A 23990-nucleotide genomic window follows, 5' to 3' on the forward strand; every position below is an offset into this window, starting at 1 on the left:
GGCCAAGGATACGGGGGGGGGAGGGGGTGACCAATCACAGAAGAGTTCGGAGAGAAGGGGGGGGCGCGCGAAGGACATTCGTGGGGATGGGGAGGGGGGAGTGGGGGAAGTTATCGGGGGGGGGTTGGATAGGGGGATGGGTCGGTGGGAGTGGGGAAGGGGGGATGAAAGGAGGGGGAGGGATAAGGGGGAAGATGGGGGAGGGGTAAAGGGTGGGGGGGGGTACATGGGGGAGGGGTGGGGGGTGTAGATGGGGGAGGGTGGGGGGTGTAGATGGGGGAGGGGGTGTACGAAGTCAATTCACACGAATTTTAATATGAAAGACCCGCGGATTGATATGAATGATTCATTCCGTATATTTAGCACATTGAAAACGCCTTTAACTTTTGACGATGTTGTTTGCTGTTGTTGATTTTTTTTTAACCGTCGTATTTTTTGAGTTTTTAAAACGTCAAATGTTACATTTGCAAAGGTAACATTTTAACATTTTTTTCTCAACTCGTGGTAATGCGGTCCTCAAGCGGGGAGGGGGTTGCGTTTGTGTCAATGCGCGCTATGAAATCGAATCCCCGTCGTGCCACCCCCCGCCGGTCACGTCACAGCACACATTGCAACAAAAATACAAATCTTCGAACAATCAACGGCGAAGATTCTGAAATGAACAGGGGGATCAACGTTAGAGGGTTCGGTAAAGTTAGAATAAAAGTTGCGCAATAAATATTTATTTAATTATCCCGTAACTTTCCCGCCATGACGTCATCGCGGTGCTGCGCGCTGATTGGTCAACGCCGCCCGCACGCGTCTGACCGTCATGGCGGCCACACGAGTGGTTCCAAAATTCTGGAAGCCAGGTGCGGGATATATTTCACCTCGTCCTTCACTCGCTCGCTCGTTCGCCGCATTTTACCTTTCTCTTATAGTCATCCCTCGCTTGTGCAATGTCATTAAAAAAAATAGCAACTGTTGCTGTATGCACGGAATTGTTGTTGAGGCCTTGTTAACAACGGTCTTTCCTAGATTCTTGGCCGGGAGAGGCGCAGCTTCCTCGGTTGAAATATCGCGAGAGGCTCGGTGGGATGTGGATTGGGCACTTAGTCCTGGTGCTTACTCTCGTATTCATTTAATGACAGTCTTATAAAGTAACTATGTAGCTCTTCTACTTTTCTTCTCGAAGCGTGTTTGTGTGAATATCGGACCATTGAAATTGCAAGCGTCCCTGAGTGTGGTGTTTGAGGCGTGATCATTCAAACGAAACCCAAGAATCCCAGTGGAGCATTTAATAAAATATATAATTTATAATTATTGTAGGAATCAAATATATCGTCGTTCACATTAAGATGTTTTCAGACAATTATACATGTGGTAAGAAACCGGAGCACCCACAGAAAACCCTGGCGAGACAGGAGGTAACATTTAACATTTTTTTTAATTTAAAGCTTTCGTGACTGCAGGGATTCATATTCTTGGTTCTTTCGGTAAAGTAACGAAGAAGGGAAATAATAAAAGAATAAAAATATAAAAAATTAAAATCTCACAACAATAATACAATTTTATTGTTTTATATATTTAATTTAATTATTTCCCTTCTACGTGACTTTACATTTTATTTTACCAGGTAAGGCCCCCACATACCTGTCAACCCCTTGTCAGTGCCTAGCTTATTACAGACCAATTCAGACCTTATGGGTCACCCCATGCTCTGATAAATCTCAGTTCACCCTACAAAGCCCGTATTGAAACGGCTGTACGCCGTATGGACGTGAAAACTCAATTTCCCTGTGCAAGAATACGTGTAAGCCGTATGGGTTGACATCTATGAGCCCCACAGCAATGTAGCTTTTTTTCAGAAGCGACCTGGCCACAAATGATATTAGCCCAGTGAAGTGGCGTATCACGTGGACATTTATAGCAGCCAAATACTCTGAACGTAAGCTGATTCTAAATGTAGAGGGAAAACCGGAGGACCGTCCCATACAGAAGGAACAGGTGGAGTCCACATTTGCTGTACTACCGCCTTGGAAGCCAGGGTTTATGGCACCCTGACGCTCACGGGAAGGGAGTTTCACGAGATGAGTGCGATCCACCAACCTTCGCACAGTGCTGGATTAAAGGCGTGTGCCACCACAGCCCCTCTGGCTCTTGAGCCTTGGTATTTACACTGAGCCCCGAGAATCACAAAGGTGCCTAAAATGTTAAATTAGTTTATGATGCTGCGTTGGCAGTGATGCACAGGCACACGTAAAAAATGTAACGCGTTCGTAAATAACACTTAAATTAATACTGTATATATACGGTGAAGTTTGGGGCAAGGGCCCTTCACAGCACATACAGAGGACAGAGGAAGTGAATAATAAGAGTTGGAGACCACTTTTCACCATGGGTACTGAAATTGGCATCTGATTAAAGGTGTTTTAATTCTAGATTTAAAGTTTTGGTGACTGCAAGGGTCCATACTCTTTGTTTTTTTCGGTAAAGTCACGTAGGTAAAAAAACAAAGAGTGAAGGTGTCTTAGTCTGGCTCTTGGGCCTCTGGTGATAACACGTGGATCCCAAGAATCCCAAAGGTGACATGTGGAGAGAGATGCACTGACCTGCCAGAAAATGCCATTCGTAACAATTTATCCCCGAGTTTCTTGTGACTGATGTGTGTGTGGAGCAGTGTCGCTGTTTGTACGAGTCTGTCTCTGTTACAGTATATTTCCCACACCACACGGCCGAGAGTATGTAATGTATGTAATAAAATCAGCTCTTGTGCAGTTGCTGTTCCATCGCAAAACCATGTAACATTGTGACGGCTTAGCCTTCATCGAGCAGTGGAGTGCCCGTGGCTGCTGCTGCTGACGATGATAATGTGAATCTAGACTATGGAGAATGTTTCATACAGATGAACATTGCACGTTGTTCATGTGGTAGGGACGGAGGCGCCTGGAGTTGGGGAGGAGCGAGCTACTGCGGGGGAAGAGGCCTCCACGGCATTTGTGTACAACCCTCACACCTCCCTTTCCATCCAGCAGCAGCGACAGCGTTTGCCCATATTCATGGTACTTGCAGTGCACGACAATCCTCATGGCGCCTTGCCATCGTTCATAGTTGCTATCAAAGCATTTTGAGGTGTCAGGATTGTTGCTTTAAATTCAGTGTATTACCTGCCTTGACATATATGGCAGGCCATACACGTATCTGACTTCAGACCTCCTTCCTGTCCACTCATGTCTCACCTCTTCATGCATCTCACCTCTGACTGCACATATATTCATCTCAAACCATGCATCTCCCATCTCGACTTCACACATCCTGCCACATATCGCCTTCCGATTTCGTGCATCTTCATCTTCATGCCATGCATCTCCCGCCTCGTATGCTAAGTGCATTGTGAAATGGTTATATATGTGCCCAGGATATGATTTAACTACATTTACGTTTTTTTTCAGTTATTGATTTGTTTTTCCTTGTGCAATGTATTGTTCAGCACAGGAATCATGTCCTTTACCTGGTGGAGAAATACCGCACTGTGGTGATTGTGGGTGAGACTGGATGCGGTAAAAGCACACAAATTCCCCAGGTACGCATGGGTATTGGAGCTGTGGAAGTGACTTAAAGTTTGATATACATAGCACAATCAGTGGTTCACTATACTTTATTATTGTGCCTTTCCTGTAGATGTGTGCTCAATGTGGTGGGGTAAACTGTGAGAGATGTGTATGTTTTTAAATCTGATCAGATGTGGTGCGATGGTTATTACGCTGTACCATAAACTTGGCCACTTGAGGTCAGTTGCTGGATACACATAGCCTGATGTCATTGATAAGTGATATTTTGAACTGGTCCGTGGCATCCCCTTCACGAACTCACGATGACCAGCATGATCACCAAGGTGTGGAAAGACCTTTGTCAAGCAGTGGAATGACAAAGGGCTGTATATTTATAAAACCTACTGCATTTATTAATGAAATAACCTTTTCAGCTACAATTTAGTGAATAAATGGCAAAAATGGTGGAAAATAATAACCTTGTCATTTTTCGAACAAGTATCGGTGGCAACTTGTTTTGCACCGACAAGTTAATCTGTTTCTAATTGGAGAGGGAGAACGAGGTGCATGTGCCACAGCAGTGTTCTGTCGTGTCTAATTGCGTCGTCTTGCGCAGTACCTGGCAGAAGCCGGCTGGACAGCGGAGGGACACGTCGTGGCCATCACGCAACCACGGAGGGTCGCAGCGACCACGGTGAAAACGCACACCGCTAGTTGTCTGTCTTTGCTCCGAGTAGTTTCCAATACTCGGCACATTCATCCACGGCCATTCTTCTGCTATGTGTAAGAAGGCCATTGGCAAAAATGTCACCTATTTTGCAAAAAAGTTTATTTATATTGGTTTTCGTTGACACGCAACAAACTCTTTTTGAACAGCATGTCAGTGTGCCCCTCTTGTAAATCATCATCATGTGTCATCCCCAAACTGGACGTCGACAGCATTGGATCTCCCTCCTGTCCCGTCCCTTGTTTCCGTAACACGCCACACTTTGTCCTTGTGATCCAAACTGCTTCAGCGTGTCATCCATGTACTCACTGCTTTGCGTGTGTGTGTCTGTATATTCGTGTCTACCTCCATTCACCTTGGATGATGTGGCCAGGTCGCAGCGCGAGTTGCCGAGGAGAGAGGCGCGCTGCTCGGTCACGAGGTCGGCTACTGCATTCGCTTTGACGACTGCAGTGACCCTCAAGCCACTCGCATAAAGGTTGTGGCCTAGATCGTTGATCGGTCCCAGCTCCCATCGATCGCAGTCCTCGAAATACCAGGACAATTCAGGGGTGGGGTGACCCAGTATATCTGTTATTTCAATGAAGTACAAATTTAGCCCATTTACAGCTTGTGAAGTTATTACGGTTTGTCCTCCAAACACCGGGCTAATTCAAGGGTGAAGTGTCCTGGTATTATTAAAAGTGGTCTTATTTACAATAAGACTACTTTGAACACATTAACTACTTATATCGTGATCACAATTTGTCCTCCAAATACTGGAAAAACTGTGGTGGAGTACCATGATAAAGGTTTTTTTTACCCCATTATATCTATAATGACCAAATATTGTATTTTTTTAGCTTATAGTGTTCTTTCTTGCTTTTTATAGTGTGCTAAAAATGTATAAAAAAATAAAAAACCCATCACTTAACCAATGTTAGTTACTGTTCAGTCCACTACTAAACTACAAAAAAAAACTACATCGGCAGGCAATGTTTCCTTCGTATACCGCTCTCTCCACATAGAAAATAAAAAAAGTTTTTTATATATATAACCCGTTGGCCCCACGGTCTTCTGGGAGGTCAAGTTCTACTCAATTAGGACGAGCTGGCACGTGACTTTTCTGCGCAGCATGGAGTTGCAGTGAGCAACAAGTCAGCATTGCTTTGCATGCAGTTTGCAGTGCGATTTTGGTTTTTTCCCCAACTTTTTTTCAACGTTCCCTCACTCCCCCCCCACCCCCCAAAAAATAATCCATAATATGCGGACACGGTGCATATGGCCACATTATTTAAATGGAGCACTGCCCCACTTGTTGGTACTACCTCTGGTGGTAAAACCAACTGTTCATTATGAGGTTATAAACACATTCCTGCGGAGGGAGCTGGTAGGAACGTTGGGTTGCTCGGTCAATGGCCAGGGTCAACGGCGCCGTGGTGTATTCCGCAAATATGCCCGACTATGAGGGCGGGCACAAGCCGGCGTGAGTAGGTTAAACGTTGAGTTTTATAAGGGCACCACGGGGTGACCAGCCCCTTCCCACCCAGCCCCACCCCTCCCGCCTCCCACCCAGCCCCACTCTCCCCACCCGGCCCCACTCTCCCCACCCAGCCCCTCCCCACCCAGCCCCTCCCCACCCTCCCCTCCCCACCCTCCCCTCCCCACCCAGCCCTTCCCCACCCAGCCCCTCCCTGCACGACGGACGGACACAATAATCCTCTGTGGGCTGGTGTAACCAGGAGGTTCCTAGCAGTACCATTCCCCCCACTGCCTCTGAACTACTGAACATATGAAACGTTCACTGGGTATTCATCTGCATGAATGCCAAAGTGTGTGATGTTTCGGTGTTTGCGGACAGTTTTTGACGGACGGCATGCTGGTGAGGGAAATGATGGCTGATCCACTGCTGAAGAAATACAGGTGACTCCACTTAACTGCAACACAGTCCGTCATGCTGAGGTTTGGTGACACCACTGCAACTTATCCTACCGTAACGAATGTGTCGAATGCAGTATGGCTCCTGGTATGGTTGTCGGTTAGCTTTGTGCGACGGTTCAATGAGTTCAATTTTTTTTTCTGCCGACAGCGTTATTATACTGGATGAAGCCCATGAACGGACTCTGTACACCGATATCGCTCTTGGCCTGCTAAGAAAGGTAAAAAAATTACTTTATCTAAAATAGGAAAGCTTTAACATCACTATGATGAGTTAAGATTGACAGTAACCTCGATCTAATGGAATGGCTGTACTCCCTTTACTTTGTGCCTTCATATTTAATGTGTAAATACATTGCCGTGATCAGCCATTGTCTTTTCACTGCTGAATGAAGAGCTGCCCATGCCATCAGCGAACCTCATGGTCCTGCGGTGCCACAATGTGTCGCGCTCTTGAGCTGATCTTCTCGCTCTCTCTTGCCCTTGTTTTCTCCTTGGGCTGCCATACCATCACCAGTTTTCGCCTAAGCCCCCTGATTTTGTTAACAGTCAATGCAATTTCTCAGATTGTGTTTGTTTCCTGATTATCGTGTTCCCCTGTCTTTCATTGTACATTTCGAGAATGCATCTCTCTCATGTGTCCTGGAGTACTTTTCAGTCTAGTGTCATTGATTCTGATCTGTCTAACAGTGGATAATACGTACTGATTGAAAACCACCTTTCTTATTCGGGCACATTGATGATCAAATCGATATTCCAAAAGCACTCTATTCCTATGGTTCTTTCGGTAAAGTCACATAGGTAGAAAAAATAATAGATCACGACGTTTCGATCGCCATACAAGCAATCGTCTTCAGGTGATTGCTTGTGTTGCGATCGAAACGTCGTGATCTATTATTTTTTCTACCCACGTGACTTTACCGAAAGAACCAAAGAGTATGGATTCCTGCAGTCACGAAAGCTTCAAATCAAGATTTCACTCTATTTCTGTCGTAATTCTTGTTTTTATTTCAAGATGTTAATCGCAGTTCACCTTAAGTGCTTTTCATTTTTATTCTTTGCAGATACAGAAGAAGAGAGAAGAGCTGAGGATCATTGTCGCATCTGCTACTCTTGATGCAGAGGTATGAGTTGATTGTGTGCTTGATGCTAGCGTGGTTTTAAAATTCCAGTATCTATGCCGTGCTGTTGCATGTGATGAGCAGGTGGCGTTGGTTCTCAGGGCTACGGTTATACTGACCCAGGCTGCATCGTTGCCATTCTGCTTACAGGTCAACTCAGGCTAAAAGTAGTGAGCGGCTGCTGATTTGTCAACCCGTGCGTTAACTTAGTCGGCCTGTTCGTCTTTTAATCGTAGTCTAGTTGACGGAAACCTGTGGAATATTAAGTTCAGTTTTAATATGTGGATTTAATTTAGTTGCCATTTTTATTTTAATGACTAAATAAAGTACACAGATGAAGAGTTGACACAAATTCTGCAAGTTTTGGTAGATTAAGACTAAAAGACTGAAATTCTGACTAAATTAACCCTGACCAAACCAACGCTGGGAACACAAAGGACTTTTCACGACTTTGTGCACCAGCCACTGTACGGCCCCTCTCATGGAGGCCCTTCCGCCACCGGTGACATGAGCAAGTAATTGCAGGGCTGCACCTTTATATATTTTTGCACTTGTAATCTAGAAATTCCAGAAGTTCTTCAACCACAATGACACATCGGACCCCAACAAGGACACAAGTGCCATCCTAACCGTGGAGGGACGTACCTACCCCGTGGAGATTTTCTACACGCACAGGTAACTTCCTCGACGATACTCGCTTGTGCCAGGCTAGGTGCACTTGGTGGCCACGTGGAGTGACAAAGGTTCACGGGCAGAACTCGTGAGTCCAATCCACTTGTCACACTTCAGCAGACCAGGGTGACTGGCGGTTGCAAGTACTTATGTTCCCAACTATGTCAATTCAGTGTTTTATAACCATCGTTTTCCCGTGCATTTGAGTGTCAATGCTGCTTAGTGGATTACATGTTATGGAGAGTTGGGCGGTGGTGGCGAATTCATGTAATCCGGCACAGCGAAGCACAAACGCCAGATGCTACATAAAGATGTCATGAGTTTTATTTTCATTGTCGGTATTGTGTGTGTTCAAGTCCTGTGCCAGACTATGTGAAGACCACGGTAGAGACAATTATGAAAATTCACAACGATGCAGCGGACGGAGACATCCTGGCCTTCCTGACCGGACAGGTACCGTCCGCGACATTCTTCAGCGTTCTACAACAGCCTCCATTGCCACATCGAGCACAAGTTCAGCAGAGGCTGAACCACAGTATTTTCTACCTGCACAGCCCTTTGTCAATCCACAGCTGGATGAGAGCCTCCCCTGGCCGTGCGGGTCATGGGGTTCATTTAATCATAATTCACCATGCCAGTCATTTGGCGAAGGCACAGACCATAGAACAGGAGCGTATAATTACAAACAGTAGATGATGTTACACTGCCCTCTGCTGCTCACTATGCAGCCCTGCAGCAGCTGCTGTGCATGATGGTCACCCATCTAAGCACCTCACCCACTTGTTTGCCCGCTCAGCTAACTCGTCAACTCATTCATCCGCTCATTTCACCCACCTGCTTGCCCCCGCTCCATTGACTCCGTATGATCGCTGCAAAGTATGATCTGTGTTTTGATTTAGTGTGCTGATCTTAAAGGTGCATTGAAAAATGTTGACACTCCGACTGATGCGCCTGCTGTTGTGGAGTGACTCATGCAGCCAGCTATGGCTGCAGAGTTTGGCTTTACATATTGTTTACGTCGTTTATTGTGAAAATTCGGTCACAGTTCCTATGGTCACTGTTTCATTGCTTTTATGGCTTTATTTTGGTGATTTTTGAAAAGTTTTTCGGTTTGGCCATGTTTGTTTGTTGTAGTACAGAGTTAGACTGATGGCCTTAATCTAAGTTGTCTTGTGGTTGTTGTTGTTTGACTTGCATCCCACTGGGATTTTTGCACACAGTGTTGGTGTACGGTGCTTTTTCTGCAATATTTTGCTGTCTTTTCTTGGATTTTCTGTTTACACATAGTCACTTTAAGATGTTTTCTTGTTCATGTTTTTGTTTTTTTGTTTGTTGTGGTTGCACCCGATTCAAGAGCCGAATGGCTCGCAGGGCTATACCTAATAAATGAAACTTGAAACTTGCCCACTTGCTCATTCACCCGCCCACCACCTGCGTGTTCGCCCGCCGGATCGCTCGTTCGCCTGCCCGCCGCTGCGCCCGTTCAGGAAGAGGTGGAGAACGTCGTGTCGGCCGTGGTGGAGGAGGTGCGTGCGGCGGCGGCTCGCAGCAAGGGCAGCCTGCACAAGCACGTGCGCGCCCTGCCCATGTACGCGGGGCTGCCTTACGTTGACCAGATGAAGGTGTTTGAGCGTGTCGGCCGCAGCTGTCGCAAGGTCAGAGTCTGAAAACGTGCGGATGATTGACCCTTTCCCGTTCCGATGAAGTACAGGTAGTCCCCGACTTACGATGGAGATGCGTTACGACGACCCCATCGTAAGTCGAAAATATCGTAAGTCGAAAATTGCCTAGCCGACCCAGGAGTCTTAAAGAATGGTGATAATTTAGCAAAACAGCAATTTACAGTACTGTATAAACTATATGCGTACAGTACATCCCGGCAGCGTCCCAACGTACAGTATCGTACCTCGTACGCTGCTGTGTTTGCCTGCCGTGCGAAATGCAAAATATTTTACAATTTTGTCGTAAGATCCAAATATCGTAAGTCGGGGACTACCTGTACATGAATATAATACGTTTTTTCTTCCGATTCTGTTCCTATGACGTTCATGTTGAACATGTACTGAACATTAACCCCTATTTTGTTAGTAACAAACCGCACCTCCGGACAGGTGGTGGTGGCAACCAATGTGGCGGAGACCTCGGTGACGGTGCCGGGCATCGCGTTCGTGGTGGACTGTGGCTTTGTGAAGCTGCGCGCCTACGACCCTCGCCGTGCCGTCGACGCGCTGCTCGTGACGCCGGCATCGCGGGCGTCGGCACAGCAGCGTGCCGGACGGGCCGGGCGGAGCCGCCCGGGGAAGTGTTACCGTCTCTATCCAGGTACGGTGAGCGTGCAAGCCAGAGGTCGCAACCGGGTACCCGATACCCGGCTACCCGTACCCGGCCGGGTACGGGTAGCCGTTTGCGACCCTGGTGCGGCCGGGTACGGGTAGGCCGTGAGTCACTGGTGAGTAGCCGTTTGTCACTCATTTCGGGTAGGGTATGGGTAGGGAACGGCTACCCGTACCCGGCCGGGTACGGGTACGGGTACCCATTTGCGACCCTGGTGCGGCCGGGTACGGGTATGGGTAAGGAATCAAAACCCGTTTGCGACCTCTGGTGCAAGCTGTCCTGTGTTAGGTGTTGTGTCGATGAGGCGAGTGTTGTTAGCGAGCACTCATGAAGGCTGGCACGGTGCATTCTGGCTCGCTGTGGCCGGCACAATGCCAGGCGACCTTTGTCTCGACAGTGCTTATGTTCACACTGCATTAGGTCTTTGTTTTAAGGCAGGTCGAACTGCACCTGCACAGGCAACCTGGTCGTGAATGTGAAGAGTGGAAGTCTAGTGGTTAGGGCACCGCACTACAAACCTGAGGGCCTCAAGTTCGATTCCCGGCCACGGATAACATCTAACATCAATCGTCATTATCTGAACTGGTCCTGTACCTCTCCTTGGATGACTCAGCCTTAAACGAATACCTTGGTGTGGGGTGTGAACGAACATCAGCACTCGGGAGGCAAGGGCGGTCGGGCGTGATTCTAGACACACCACTCACGCGTGCGCCGTGCCCGCTCACAGCACGCAGTATCGGTTGCAGTGTCGGTTTAGAAATGTAATCCTAGTTTTGATCCCGATTGTGCTCTCCGTGCCATGCCATGTGACAAACAATTCGTCCGGATCTCTCGCAGAGCAATGCATCCCTTTGTGTGTTAGAAAACGCCCCACGGTAGCACATATCACAGAGCTAACCTTTAGGATTCCTTCCAAGTTACCTATGTGTCCCACACGGTTGGCGGTGGCTGCGCGTGCTCACCCCGCTCTGCCGCTGAGTGTGCCGACGGTCGTGCGCTGACACAGAGTCGGAGTTCGCGAAGCTGCCCGAGGCGACGGAGCCCGAGATGCGGCGGAGCGACATGGCGCCCGTCATTCTGCAGCTCAAGGCGCTCGGCATCGACAACGTCCTGCGTTTCTCCTTCCTCTCGGTGAGGCTCACCGTGCTCGCTCGTGCGGCGTTACACTTTTATTTTCCCGCGGGCACATCGGAGCCGAGCCAGGAACTAAGCTGCTTCATTGTAAACAAGACATTTTTAATTCAGGTTGCGTTTGTCATCCAGTTTGTAAATTCACGCGACCCTTGGCCGTGTTTTTTCTCTCTCTCTGCAGCCGCCTCCAGCTGAGTCCATGGTGCAAGCCGTGGAGCTACTCTACGCTTTGGGAGGTGCGTGCGCTTGAATTCCCGTGCATTTAAAGCAGGGGGGTGGGTGACCCCCGAGTCATTACTGAGGGCCAAATAGGATGTTAAAATACCTTTGGCGGGGCCGCATGTTAACGCACGCCTCGGTCACTTCCGCCACTGCATGGGGCTTTCGCCCATCATCCCTGCAAAGTCAACGGAGCATGCTGTGTGAGAAGCCAGCAGTGGTTGTTGTCACGTGGAGAGACGCGCCCTCGTCGTCATGTTAGAATCAACGTTGCGCTTGGAGTATTTCGCTGCTTTAAATTTCCACGCGGTTAGCCACTTCGTTGAGCTATCATTTGTGGCCAACTCGCTTCTGAAAAAGAGCTGTACAGCTCAGTGGGCCTTACCTGGTAAAATAAAAAATTGTTTAGTTGATCAGTAAGTTTAATGAGGAAGTAGCCTTCGTTGACCTAGGGTTGCTTATGCACAGGAAGACTACACTTGTTTAGCTGCTGTATAGAGCATGGGGGATGGGTGATGTAAGCGAGCGCCTATTAAGGCTGGCCAGTGTAATGCACGGCCGCCTTTGTCTCTTCAGTGGTGATGTTCACACACGGTGCCAGCTACTCGAGAATGGTTGAGTCATTGTTGACGATGTACAGGACATGTTCGGCTAGCGCCAATGATGACGTGCAAGGCTGGGAATCAAACTCGGGATGTCCAGGATTGTGGCACCGTGAACTAACCGCGAAGGCACTGCTCTTTCCTCTTTGTGTAAATGCACAAATACACAACAAAGACAAAGATCCCCTGTGTAGCCTTAACAGACTTGGGGCAAGTGGCATGGCACACCAGGGGATAGGTGGCCAGCACCATGTCCGGCTGCCTTTATCTCCCCAGTGGCGATGTTTACACACCGCACCAGGTACTACTTTGAGGCTGAGTCGACCTAGGGGAGGCCCAGGATCGGTTCAGAATAATCGTCGCTGGTGTTGGCCGTGAGCGGGAATCGAACTCGGGGTTGCCGAGTTTGTAGCGCAGCGCACTGAACTGCTGCTCCGCCACTCCCCACTCTTGTGCACACGCAGGCCTTGATGAGCAGTGTCAGCTGACGGAGCCTCTAGGAGTGCGCATGGCTGAGTTCCCGATGGGACCCATGTACGCCAAGATGCTGCTTGAATCAGGTACAGAGTCTGTTTTTTTTCTTTCAAATTTGAAATCGTCCCACTGATGCCCTCAGCCAAGTACCTAATCAGCCCTGATGTAAAATTCACAATATTTTGAAGCACACTTATTCGTTTGGCTTCTGCCCCCTCTTGTCAGTTGTCATTTATGTTACAACTAGCCTTTTGCCCGTCCTAGGAAGGAAGCTGTAATATTTACGTTAAGGAACATCTGCGTAGAGTTATTTATTTGAGTAACTTTCAATAAAGAAACGTCAAATTTAAAGCGAATTTGCGTTAATTTTTTCTTGCTTATGATAGCAATGACGTAATGACGGTGGGTGGGGGGGGGGGCTCTTTTGCAGTGACGTCTCGTACGTATGTAGCACTGTGCTGCGTATATTTATTTTTGACCGTGACTTTCTGTAAAGAAACGTCATGTTTGAAGCGACTTTGCGAAAAAAAATATCTTTCCGCTCGACCTTATTCCGCGTGAGTGTAACACTCCACCCGCTCATGAATATTTTATTATTAATGACGGGGGGTGCGGCATGTGGAGTGACGTCACGCGCGTTACACGCATTTCTGGGCTATTATGGTAGTAATTGTAGTATCACAAATGTCTTTTTGGACCTCTCGCGGTGAGCAGTTCACCATGCTGTGTCCGAGAACCACCCCAGAAGAAGGCCTTATAGAGCTATAAGTCACTTCAGTAGGCCTCTGTCTACAGGAGGGAAATCACTTTCACTGACCTACTGTGGTTGTTCATGTCAATCGAGCAAACATCCCTAACTTGGCAGAAATGGAATATGCTGATTTAAAGTGGCACATCAAGTTTATTATGATGGGGAGATTTAGTGTGTAATCATTGGTGACTAAATTGAGTCCATGAACTCAATGCACCTGAGAACCAAGCTTCATCGAGCACGGGCATCCAGATTCAACCCCAGGATCGCAGTGGTCCCTGGCTCAGTGTTGTGACCACTGAGCAGTGTTCAAAATCGTTGTTTCTCAACAATGGTGACGACATTTTATGGGTTTATTTCACAGGAACCTTTGGCTGCTCAAAAGAGATTATCACCATCGCCGCCATGATGCAGATTCAGAACGTGTTCCTTTCTCCGCCCAACCAGAAGATAAAGGCCGTAAGCAAAACAACACACAAGTTCCTCATCATCGATCGTCGTCAAGGGATCTTGTATACGTACAGCACTTGAGTCCATGCACCCACATAGCACAGCCCCGGTTCCAATTATGGCATCCGGCTGTGAAATGGTGGTCAGCAATTTTAACACGAGGCAGGCTTCGTACCTGCTTATCTTCCGAGATGTGATGAGGCCGGGTGCATTCCAAGTTATTTGATCGTAGGCCAAAGCCGTCTCCGATCATTATAGTTGTTTACGGAGGATAAACTGAGTGTGAACACTGTCTTTCTTGAGCATTTTTGGGGGGGTTTTTTTTGCCATTTAATTTACTGCTTATTTATATGCGTGTGGGACGAAAGCAGTGCCCGGAGAAAACCCAGCTGTAAGAGAGGATGACCCAAAAAAAGAAACTACGCATAGGTCAACATGCTTGTTTCTTGCGACCATCTTGCAGCCGTGCAGCTTACGAGTCTTGCAGCACACGAGTATCTCTGTGTGATCCACCAATCCTGCCCACCGTGACTCCGGTGTGTTGCTTGCAGGCTCGTCAGCAGCGTAAGTTTGCCGTGGAAGAGGGCGATCACATGACGATGCTGAACGTGTTTGAGGCATTCGTGAAGGTGAGCTCTTGACTGCTTGACTGCTGCTATTTTAAATGTGTCCTCCAAATATCGTGGGCCGATGTACAGTATTCTGCGTTTAATGGGGGTTTTTTGAGTGGGGGGGGGGGGTGGAAGGGTAGAGACCCCCTTTAGAGTTGAAACAAATGGAAAATTGTAGAGAAATTGGTCTCTGCTTTAGGAATGTGTAATAAATCACCTTGCACATTTCGAGGTCACGTGTCGACTGTAGTGATAAAAAATGGGAGACAATCCAGAAAGTGTAAGGAAGCGTGGGAAGATATGCGTTGGCATCAGTGGCGATGGTTGGTCGAGGTGACCTCTCGACAAACATTCCCATTTTTAAATCCTTTATATTAAGTTCACTTACTTGCTTGCTTGCGCGCTTACGACCGTGCAAATCTTTCGGTCGTTTTTTAACCCACTTCCCGTGATCAAATCGAGCTGACATTTTGTACACAGACTCGTTGTGCGTGACAATTTCTTTTCATGAATAATTTTTTTCCAAAATTTTACACTTTTTAGGTGAAAAAAAAATTATATTTAATTACCAATTGCTTAATGGTGGCAGGCAATCATCTGACCCATAGGTGGCAGCCATCTCAAGCCAGAGGACGAGAGGACTCTAGCCGTCTGTTTCAAAGACCAATGTGGGCTGGGTTGTGGCCCATTGAACACGCATATAAAGGATTTATAGTGAAAAACTTTGTTTTTACGGGTTAATTTTTGTATGGAACTCAGCACAACAGGAGTTCTGCCTGGTGCCAGCAACACTTCCTCAACTACAAGGGGATGGTGCGGGCTGGAATCCTGCAGGAGCAGCTTCGGAAGCTTCTTCGAAGGTTCCACATCCCCAGCAACTCCAGCAACGGTACGTTTCTTCCTCCCTAGGCCAGGGGAGCGGTGGGACAGTGGTTGGCACACTGCACGATGAATCCGGTGACTTGAGTTTGACCTCATTGACGAGTGATATCTGAACTGACTGTATATTTGGAGTTTGCATGCTGTCCCCGTGGTCATGTGGATTTTCCTCCGGGTCCTCTGGTTTTACCCTCCACTAGATTTGAAGCTTTCGTGACTGCAAGGATTCATATTCTTAGGTTTTTTCGATACAGCTATCGTGCTGTGACGGTTCCACCTGAAGACGGAGGCTTGTGTTGCCTCCGAAACGTCGTGATTTCTATTTTATTTTTATTTTACTTTTATGAATTAAAATTTTTTACCTACGTGACTTTACCGAAAAAACCTAAGAATATTTTCCATCCACATTTGGAAAACGTGTGTTTAAAGAGTATTTGGCTGCAATAAATGTCCACGTAATAAGCCACTTCGTTAAGCTATCGTTTGTGATGGCAAGGATGCTTCTAAAAAAGAGCTCTGGGCCTTACCTGGTAGAATAAAAAAATATAGTTTTTATAATTTGTACAACTGATCCTAAGTTGCCTATTTCCACCGAAGAGCATTGAGAAGCGTGGCGAAGTTTGGTTGACCTCAACTGTGTGGGGAGGCCCTCTTCCATCGATGGGTTGAGGGAGGGCGGTATGTGCACGTGGGCATTCCACGTTTGCTATTGATGTCATTTTCTAAGATTAAACACATTCCTGCGGAGGGAGCTGGTAGGAACGTTGGGTTGCTCGGTCAATGGCCAGGGTCAACGGCGGCGTGGTGTATTCCGCAAATATGCCCGACTGTGAGGGCGGGCACAAGCCGACGTGAGTAGGTTAAACGTTGAGTTTTATAAGGGCACCACGGGGTGACCAGCCCTTCCCCACCCAGCCCCATCCTCCCCACCCAGCCCCTCCCCTCCCTCCCCACCCTCCTCTCCCCTCCCCACCCAGCCCCACCCTCCCCACCTAGCCCCTCCCCACCCTCCCCACCTAGCCCCTCCCTGCACGACGGACGGACACAATAATCCCCTTTGGGCTGGTGTAACCAGGAGGTTCCTACCAGTATAAATGTTCTTTCGGAACTCTCACAACAAGCAGGGTTTACTACCTTGTGCCGGAGAATGGTCTTGGTAGGTGGAAGTCATAAAACTTATCTGAATGGGCCTGCATCTACACAAGGGACACACCATTTATATGTCCTGCAAAGAGTGATTGTTGCATGTAAATGTGCATTTTTTTAATTGTTCATGCTTTAATAAGCTAAATTCAGGCAATGCAATATTATTGAATTATTTGTGTGTAAGTTATTGTGAAATGAAAAAAACAACGTAGCAGCGCCGTGTTGAATTCAATAAAAAATGGTTAAGTAATAGAAAAAAATACGGGAAATTTTAGGCCCAGAAATTAATATTCACACAGTGTGGGTTGTGGAACAGATTTCTCCAAAAAAATTCATCAAGAAGCATTTTAATCTTTGAAACCCTAAAGCGGTGCACTCTGGCACGAGATCGTCCCTGTAGCCGGTGTGTTTTGTGTGTCTGGTCTTCCCGCTCTGTGTGCCTGAGCAGGAGACGCAGACCCTGTGCGGAGATGCATTGTGTCCGGTTTCTTCGCCAATGCCGCCAAACTTCACCACAGTGGAGCCTACAGGTGCGGCGTTCTCCACACTACCGAATGCATTCTAATACGATGGGGTGGTCGTTGCTAGAGCTTTAGCAGGGGGTACTGAGATTATTGTGAAGGTTAAGGAGGTGAGACTTTGATGGTTTGTGTTGAGAAGAGACAAAGATGGTGCAATGTGAAGATTACCATATGGAGATGCTAAAGGTGCAACGCAGAAGGAGTAGAGCGGGAGACCGAGGGGGAGATGGGAGGATGGGGTGGAACGAGACGCGAGGACGGGTGGATGTGACGAGAGAAGAGGCACGGAACGGAAGCTCGTGGAGACACCCCACGCAATCATGGAATGTTTGGCTTAGGAGAAGCAAAATTGTCTGTGGGGTTCAGGGGACTTGCAATGGCCAGCACTGCTCAGGTGCTGGACTAAGATGGGTCTCTACCTGCTTCTCTAAGAAAACTCACAATGGCCATGGTCAGAGACATTCTGCTGGTGCTGTTGAGCACCTGAGATTGGATCCCTGCTATTTGTTTTTTTCTCAGGGCTTTACGTGTGTAGACATGAGTGGGTGTGTCGTGGGGGAGTAGTTGCGTAGTTGCTATAAACCCAACGACCTAAGTTCGGTTCTGTGCCATGGCTCACATCAGCAGTGTGAGTGATATCCGAACCAGTTCTGAGTCTCTGCTATGTAGACTCAGCCGTAATAAGTACGTGGTTTGGTGGTGTATTAACATCAGCAAAGGCCACTGGACTTGGTACTGCCACCAAGTCCAATACTGCCACCCCCCCACCACTCTTTGTACACATTGCCGGCCTTAATAGGCACATATCAACAGCACTTAAACTCACAAATAAATATTTTCCATAATTCATCAACGTTTATGCGAAACAACGCGTAGTGCAACAATTTATGGCAGAGGATTTACGTTGGCTTGGATTTTTCTCTTTGTCTGTTAAACAGGACGGTACGCGACGACTTTGAGCTCCACATCCACCCGACCTCCATGCTCTATGCAGAGAAGCCACCGCAGTGGTAATGATAACGCAACGTCTTTCATACTTCATAAACCCGTGATTTTTCGTAAAATTGTAACCCCGATTGTGCTCTCGCCATCACATGGTGGGACCAAGTATCCATTCGTGTCATACTCTTAGGTTTTTTCGGTAAAGCCACGTAGGTAAAAAATAAGTAAATAATAAAAATAATAGAAATAAGAATAGGTTTATCATATAGCTTATTATTTTTTTATTTTTCCACCCACGTGACTTTACCGAAAAAACCTAAGAGTATGAATCCTTGCAGTCACGAAAGCTTCAAATCTAGAATCCATTCATGTCCCTCACAGAGCAATGCAAACCATCTGTTAGAGAATGGCCCACTGAAGCGGAGGTCACAGAGTTACTTCTGAGATTCCTTGCAGTCCACTGCTGGCCCACAGTAAATGACAGGACTTTCCCACCTGCTCTTCATATGAGAGTAAAGTTTGTCATCATGATGTTTTACTTGTCGGAGCTGGTGGTGTACCCATTTGCACTGCTGGGTGGACAAGCCAGGGGCATTTAAGATATCCCATTTGTTTCAGCTGCCGTGTGAGGTCAAACCAGCAATCTCTCTATTGCTAATCCAGTGTGCTAGCCATTGCACCACAGCAGCCTCTTCCAATGTTTAATCCTAAATGAGGGTCTCTCTATGCGTGCGTGTGTGTGCGCGCGCGCGTCAGGGTGGTGTTTAACGAGGTGGTGCAGACATCTCGCTTCTTCATGAGGGACGTGACGGCGGTGGAGCCGGCCTGGCTCACGGAACTTGCTCCGCACTTCTTCCAGCAGAGCACGGTGAGGCTTTGTCACCGCGTCGCTCTCGTGACGCTCACCGCTTCATTTGGTTCGTGAAATTAGTGACGAAAATAAATGCCGAAAGGGTGATTTTTGTTGTTATTTTCGTCAAAGATAATGATGAGTCATCCAACGGGGCGGTGACATAGCCTAGCATTCGTGCGTTCGCTGCTCCACGCAAAGGTTCACGGTTTAGAATTCAACGACCACGCTGATTAACACTACGGGTTTCTTCACTGTAACAATACACGCAGTCTACTTCACAGTTGACATTCAAGATCCCGTGACGTTATTTGCAAGGGTAGGCCGTTGCGTGCCTGCGTCAGGGGCCATATTTGTCAAAATGAAAAGTGACCCACAAATTATTAAATTGGGAATATACATCATGATCTTCGCGCACTACTGTGAAAGCTTTGCAGAACTCTCATGAAGAATAGTTATGGTACTTGGTGACGCTTTGCTAAGTAAACCATTGTAAAAGTAATTATATGTTATCACCTGCATTCTCCGCAAGTTAAGAATAAATACGTTCGTATAGCCGAATTTAAATGTTCTTTTTATTTTCCTAATTTTTGTTTTATCGGGTCACGCCTCCTTCCATTACCCCAGATATTTCAAGAGTTGACTTTATATGAACCAGGAGCGTGATGTTCGTACACGCAACATTTATACGCCAGTTATTAAAAGAGGTCATTAAAACTGTTAAAAGTGAGCTGGGGCAGGAAATGTCGCTAGAAGGGACGATGGCCGATGGTCTAGAATACCGGCAGCCCAAGGATATGGAACGAACACGAGAGAGTGCCCACCAAAGAGATGGAGCAATGACATCGGCTTGTGTGTCGGTGCTCAGTGGGTTGTTACATTGCAGAACCGTGAACTATACAGCGACGATTTGAGATAAACCTTCATTCGTTGCTGATAATGACGGCGCAGGGTTGTGCGTTCTGTGTATGTACTCTGGTTGAGGGCCGCCATTCTCTGCTGCCCGTGTATCGCACGCAGGATTTTTCTCAAGCATCCAAGCGGTCGCGACCATCGTAGCGGCGTCTCGCACAGCACAGCGAGCTCGGCGGTAGCCACGGCGAGTCCTGTGAGCCAGCGACTCGGAAGTGGGTGGGGTTCGGTGGATTGTGCAGAGACGGAGCCATCGTGCGTGCGGGAGATTGTGGGATGGTAACCTGTGGGATGTGATTACATCAAATAGACGTGACACGCAGCACAGCGAGCCCGGCGGTAGCCACGGCGAGTCCTGTGAGCTAGCGACTCGGAAGTGGGTGGGGGTCCATCTTCTTGGTTCTTTCGGTAAAGTCACGTAGAAGGGAAGTAATAAAATAATAAAAATTAAACATAATAAACTAATTTTCACGACGTTTCGACCACAATGCAAGCAGCCGTTTATTATGTTTTATTTTTATTATTTTATTACTTCCCTTCTACGTGACTTTACCGAAAGAACCAAGAAGATGAATGCCTGCAGTCACGAAAGCTTTAAATCGAAATTTAAGTGGGTGGGGGTCGGTGGATTGTGCAGAGACGGAGCCATCGTGCGTGCCGGGAGATGGTGGGATGTGATTACATCAAATAGACGTGACACACAGTACAGTGAGCCCTCTGTTTACGTTGCTCCTATTTCTACTTTGTTTCGCTGTAACATAGCCAACGAATTAGGGAACATAATGGGATTTTAAATGAATTGATTCACTCCGTTTTGAAATTTTTAAAGAAAAGAACGCGGGAAGGTTGAGTGGTGTGCGTCAATACGCGCTATGCCATGGTGCTCCCTAGTGGGCGCTAAAGCCTCTTTGTTTACATCGCCGCCATACTGTACACTGTACTACCCTCTCTGAATACAATCTCTCCCGCCATCTCTGGTGAGGACTTTGTATTACTGTATATATTTAAACTTGTGTAATATCGTTTTGGCCATCTTTTGTTATCCTTTGTGGCATTGTGCAAACTTTCACCCAAAAATTACCCCTAGGAACGTGTCCTAAATTTATATCATTAAAGTCGGTGGTAAAATAGTTTTAGATGTACGCTGTCCGTCAAATTCCGTGCTTTCCAGGGATGCATCCGCCACGTAAATAGAGTTCTTGCTCTACAATGTCATATATCCACCCGGACCAATTAATCGACCGCACCCAGTGCCAGATGTGGATGTGGAGTCGCCATTTTATGAGCCTGTTCACTTAAACAACATTTTCAACGATCTACCTATGCCTCCCTCGCCAGTGAGTCGGATATGCGACGCACTGCTTAAACAACCAGCCTCAGTGTTATCCCCTCTTATGAAGGGGTTTCCTCTGGTTTGCTCCCACATGCATAATACTCAAAGGGACAGATTACAAACACGTTGAAGAAATTCCCCACCCTACCCCAAGTTATTTAAAGATACATTTAAAACATATTTTTGTACAAAAATTGTAAGTGTTGTGTAAATACTACTTGCAGTGTATAGTACGAATTGTGTGCCATGTTTTGTTGCACTAATTCATTAAACTTAAGATTCAGAAAAAATTGTGGTAATGTTGTAAAACATTGACCCTCTTGGCAGCCATGATTGGTCCACTCCTAGATGAAGGCTACCTGCCTATGATGCCGGCACACATTTGTTTTCGTATTTAGTGTAACCTTAATGTTAGGTTCAAGTGTTAGGAATATATTTAGGGGTAGTGGTAGGGATAGTAGTATGGTTACGAGTTATAATAATTATGCGAGAGTATAGATTCATACTATTTTAAGGCTGAGTCGACCTAGGGCAGACCCAGTATAGGTACAGAGACTAAATTAAGGCTGAGTTTATCTCGGAACAAATTTTGTAAATTACACCCACTTGTCCACCCACTAGTATATTTGGGTGCACCACAGTAAGTTGAAACTAAACTTTTTATTTCACCAGGTAAGGCCCAATGAGCTGTATAGCTCTTTATCAGAAGCTCAACGAAGTGGCTTACGGTAAAACCTTGGATTGCGAGCATCCAAAGCATTCGTATATCAAAGCACTCGTTGTGATCACGTGATGCTTGGCAGACAAAGCGTATACACGTAATACTCGTATGGCAAGACTTCGCTCGTTTATCAAATTAATACTTATTAAAGAAATTTGCTTGTCTTGCAAAACACTCGCAGACCAAGTTACTCGCAATCCAAGGTTTTACTGTATGTGGAAATTTATAGCAGCCAAATACTCGAAACTTCCCAAGGGGTGAGACGGCATTGGCGATATTTCAAGCCGCACGTTAACAAAACATGAAATGTGTTGATTGTGGTAAATATAAAAATCTAATTGTGGGGTCTCAAGGGGGAGGCGATCCCGTACAATATGATAGAAGTTAAACATACGTACATATACATCACCCCCGTCTCCCCACCCTTGGATCCGCCAAGACTCTCGCACGTTTTGCGTGACCACACGAGGCGTGCGGCAAGCGCTGGGCGCGTGTGCAGACGAGGGCTCGCTTGCTCCCTGCAGCAACAGCAGCAACAGCACATGACCCCCGTGCCCTCCGGTTCCTTCGGAGGCTTCAGAGGCGTGTCCACCTGAAGCACCTGACAGCCGGGCGGCAGTGGGATGGTTAAGCGGAGAGCATCCGTCTTAGTAAAATAAGACCGTGTTCAAGACCGAGTCGACACGTGTGTGTACTGTGATTTGTTCATTTTTATATTTATTTTTTATTGAGCCAATGTCTGGGCCCGATACTGTGATTTCCACTTTTAATATTAAGGTTGGAGTTTTCTTCTACGTTTTTCCTCCGTGCTCTCTTCCTTCACTGTGGATGGGGATGGTGTCGATGCCTTGTTTGATGTTGAATCGCTGTGCTCCTGGAAGATGTTGAATACAGCAGTTCCAGCATCAAACCGCTGCGTCAGGATATTCAAATTCGCCCTGAAAATCTAAAATATGTCATTTCAGACTTTAAACTGTGTATAAATAAATCAAGTTTTTTATGCATATGCGTGGATTATGTGACACCTTCCTACATGCGTGTGTCTCCTCGGAAAAAAATACATTTAGGGGTACGATGGCGCGAGCATGTTCATTGTCTGGGCAAAGCACTTTTGCAAACAGTGCTCCCCGGTTATAACGCAGATTCGGGTGCAGGTGCGGGCACCCCCTCATTATAAGATCTCCCCGAGGACACTGTCGGCTTACCCAATACAATAAATACATTTCTTAACCATTAAACTATTTCATCAGGAAAGTCCCACTGAGCTATATAGATATTCTTCAGAAGCGCCATTGCCACAAATAGCTCAACGAAGTAGCTTATATTCTTGGTTCTTTCGGTAAAGTCACGTAGAAGGGAAATAATAAAATAATAAAAATAAATTCTCATGTTTCGATTGCAACACGAGCAATCATCATCAGGTGTGAAACCCACAGCAAGAACATTTTCTTGTGAAAACCACAGCAAGAAAATGTTCTTGCTGTGGCTTTCACACCTGATGATGATTGCTTGTGTTGCAATCGAAACGTGAGAATTGTATTGTTTTATTATTTTAATATTTCCCTTATGTGGACATTTATCGCAAGCAAAATATTCTTAAACGCACATTTCTGATTGTGGAGGGGAAAAACCGGAGGACCCGGAGAAAAATCCACGCAGCCACGGGGAGAGGAGAGACACGCACACACGTTTTTTCAGTTTCATTTATTTGGTATAGCCCTGTGAGCCATTCGGCTCTTGAATCGGGTGCAACCGCAACAAACAAAAAACATCTTAAAGTGACTATGCAAACAGAAAAATCCAGGAAAAAACTGCAAAGTCTTCCAGAAAAGCACCGTACACCTAATATAGAGCAGACGGCCTTTGTATTATAATTGTTTTTTACCCTTTTATCTGGCAACAAAACTGACACCTTTTTTTACGAGGAGTCATGTTTGCATTGACCACAATACCTGCGGTCGGAATGCAAACAAAAAACACAACTCTGATAATGTATGCACTGTCCTTTAAATTGATTGGCCCACACCCGAGACAGCTTTTCTTAGAGCCTAGTCTCACATGGTGTTGGACCAGATGACGCCAAAAGGCGGTTCCAATGGTGTAAAAGCCTTTTTATTCCTTTCCAGTCCTGGAGTTCCGTCCAACTT

General features: G+C 46.7%; 1 protein-coding gene across 1 annotated transcript; it reads left to right on the forward strand.

The window, feature by feature from the left end:
- The first annotated feature begins 761 nt into the window (after window positions 1-761).
- On the forward strand, window positions 762-22847 carry LOC144735070 (putative ATP-dependent RNA helicase DHX35). The gene is made up of 22 exons (XM_078617465.1): window positions 762-851; window positions 2914-3041; window positions 3470-3562; window positions 4147-4224; window positions 4631-4735; window positions 6098-6159; window positions 6326-6395; window positions 7239-7298; window positions 7858-7970; window positions 8324-8420; window positions 9455-9622; window positions 10079-10289; window positions 11308-11432; window positions 11614-11668; window positions 12718-12813; window positions 13843-13937; window positions 14480-14557; window positions 15299-15428; window positions 17013-17094; window positions 18024-18095; window positions 18784-18895; window positions 19898-22847. Exons 1-22 carry the CDS (start codon window positions 812-814, stop codon window positions 19934-19936), a joined length of 2109 nt encoding a protein of 702 aa, XP_078473591.1. The 5' UTR covers window positions 762-811; the 3' UTR covers window positions 19937-22847.
- The last annotated feature ends 1143 nt before the right edge of the window (window positions 22848-23990 follow it).

This window comes from Lampetra planeri, chromosome 54 (genome assembly GCF_965212315.1).
Source record: "Lampetra planeri chromosome 54, kcLamPlan1.2.h2, whole genome shotgun sequence".
NCBI lineage: Eukaryota > Metazoa > Chordata > Hyperoartia > Petromyzontiformes > Petromyzontidae > Lampetra > Lampetra planeri.

Coding starts and splice junctions, on each gene's coding strand:
- LOC144735070 (XM_078617465.1), top strand. CDS start 812: ATGGCGGCCACACGAGTGGTTCCAAAATTCTGGAAGCCAG. Junction 7,971..8,323: donor GAGATTTTCTACACGCACAG/GTAACTTCCTCG, acceptor TGTGTGTTCAAG/TCCTGTGCCAGACTATGTGA. Junction 13,938..14,479: donor CCAACCAGAAGATAAAGGCC/GTAAGCAAAACA, acceptor TGTTGCTTGCAG/GCTCGTCAGCAGCGTAAGTT.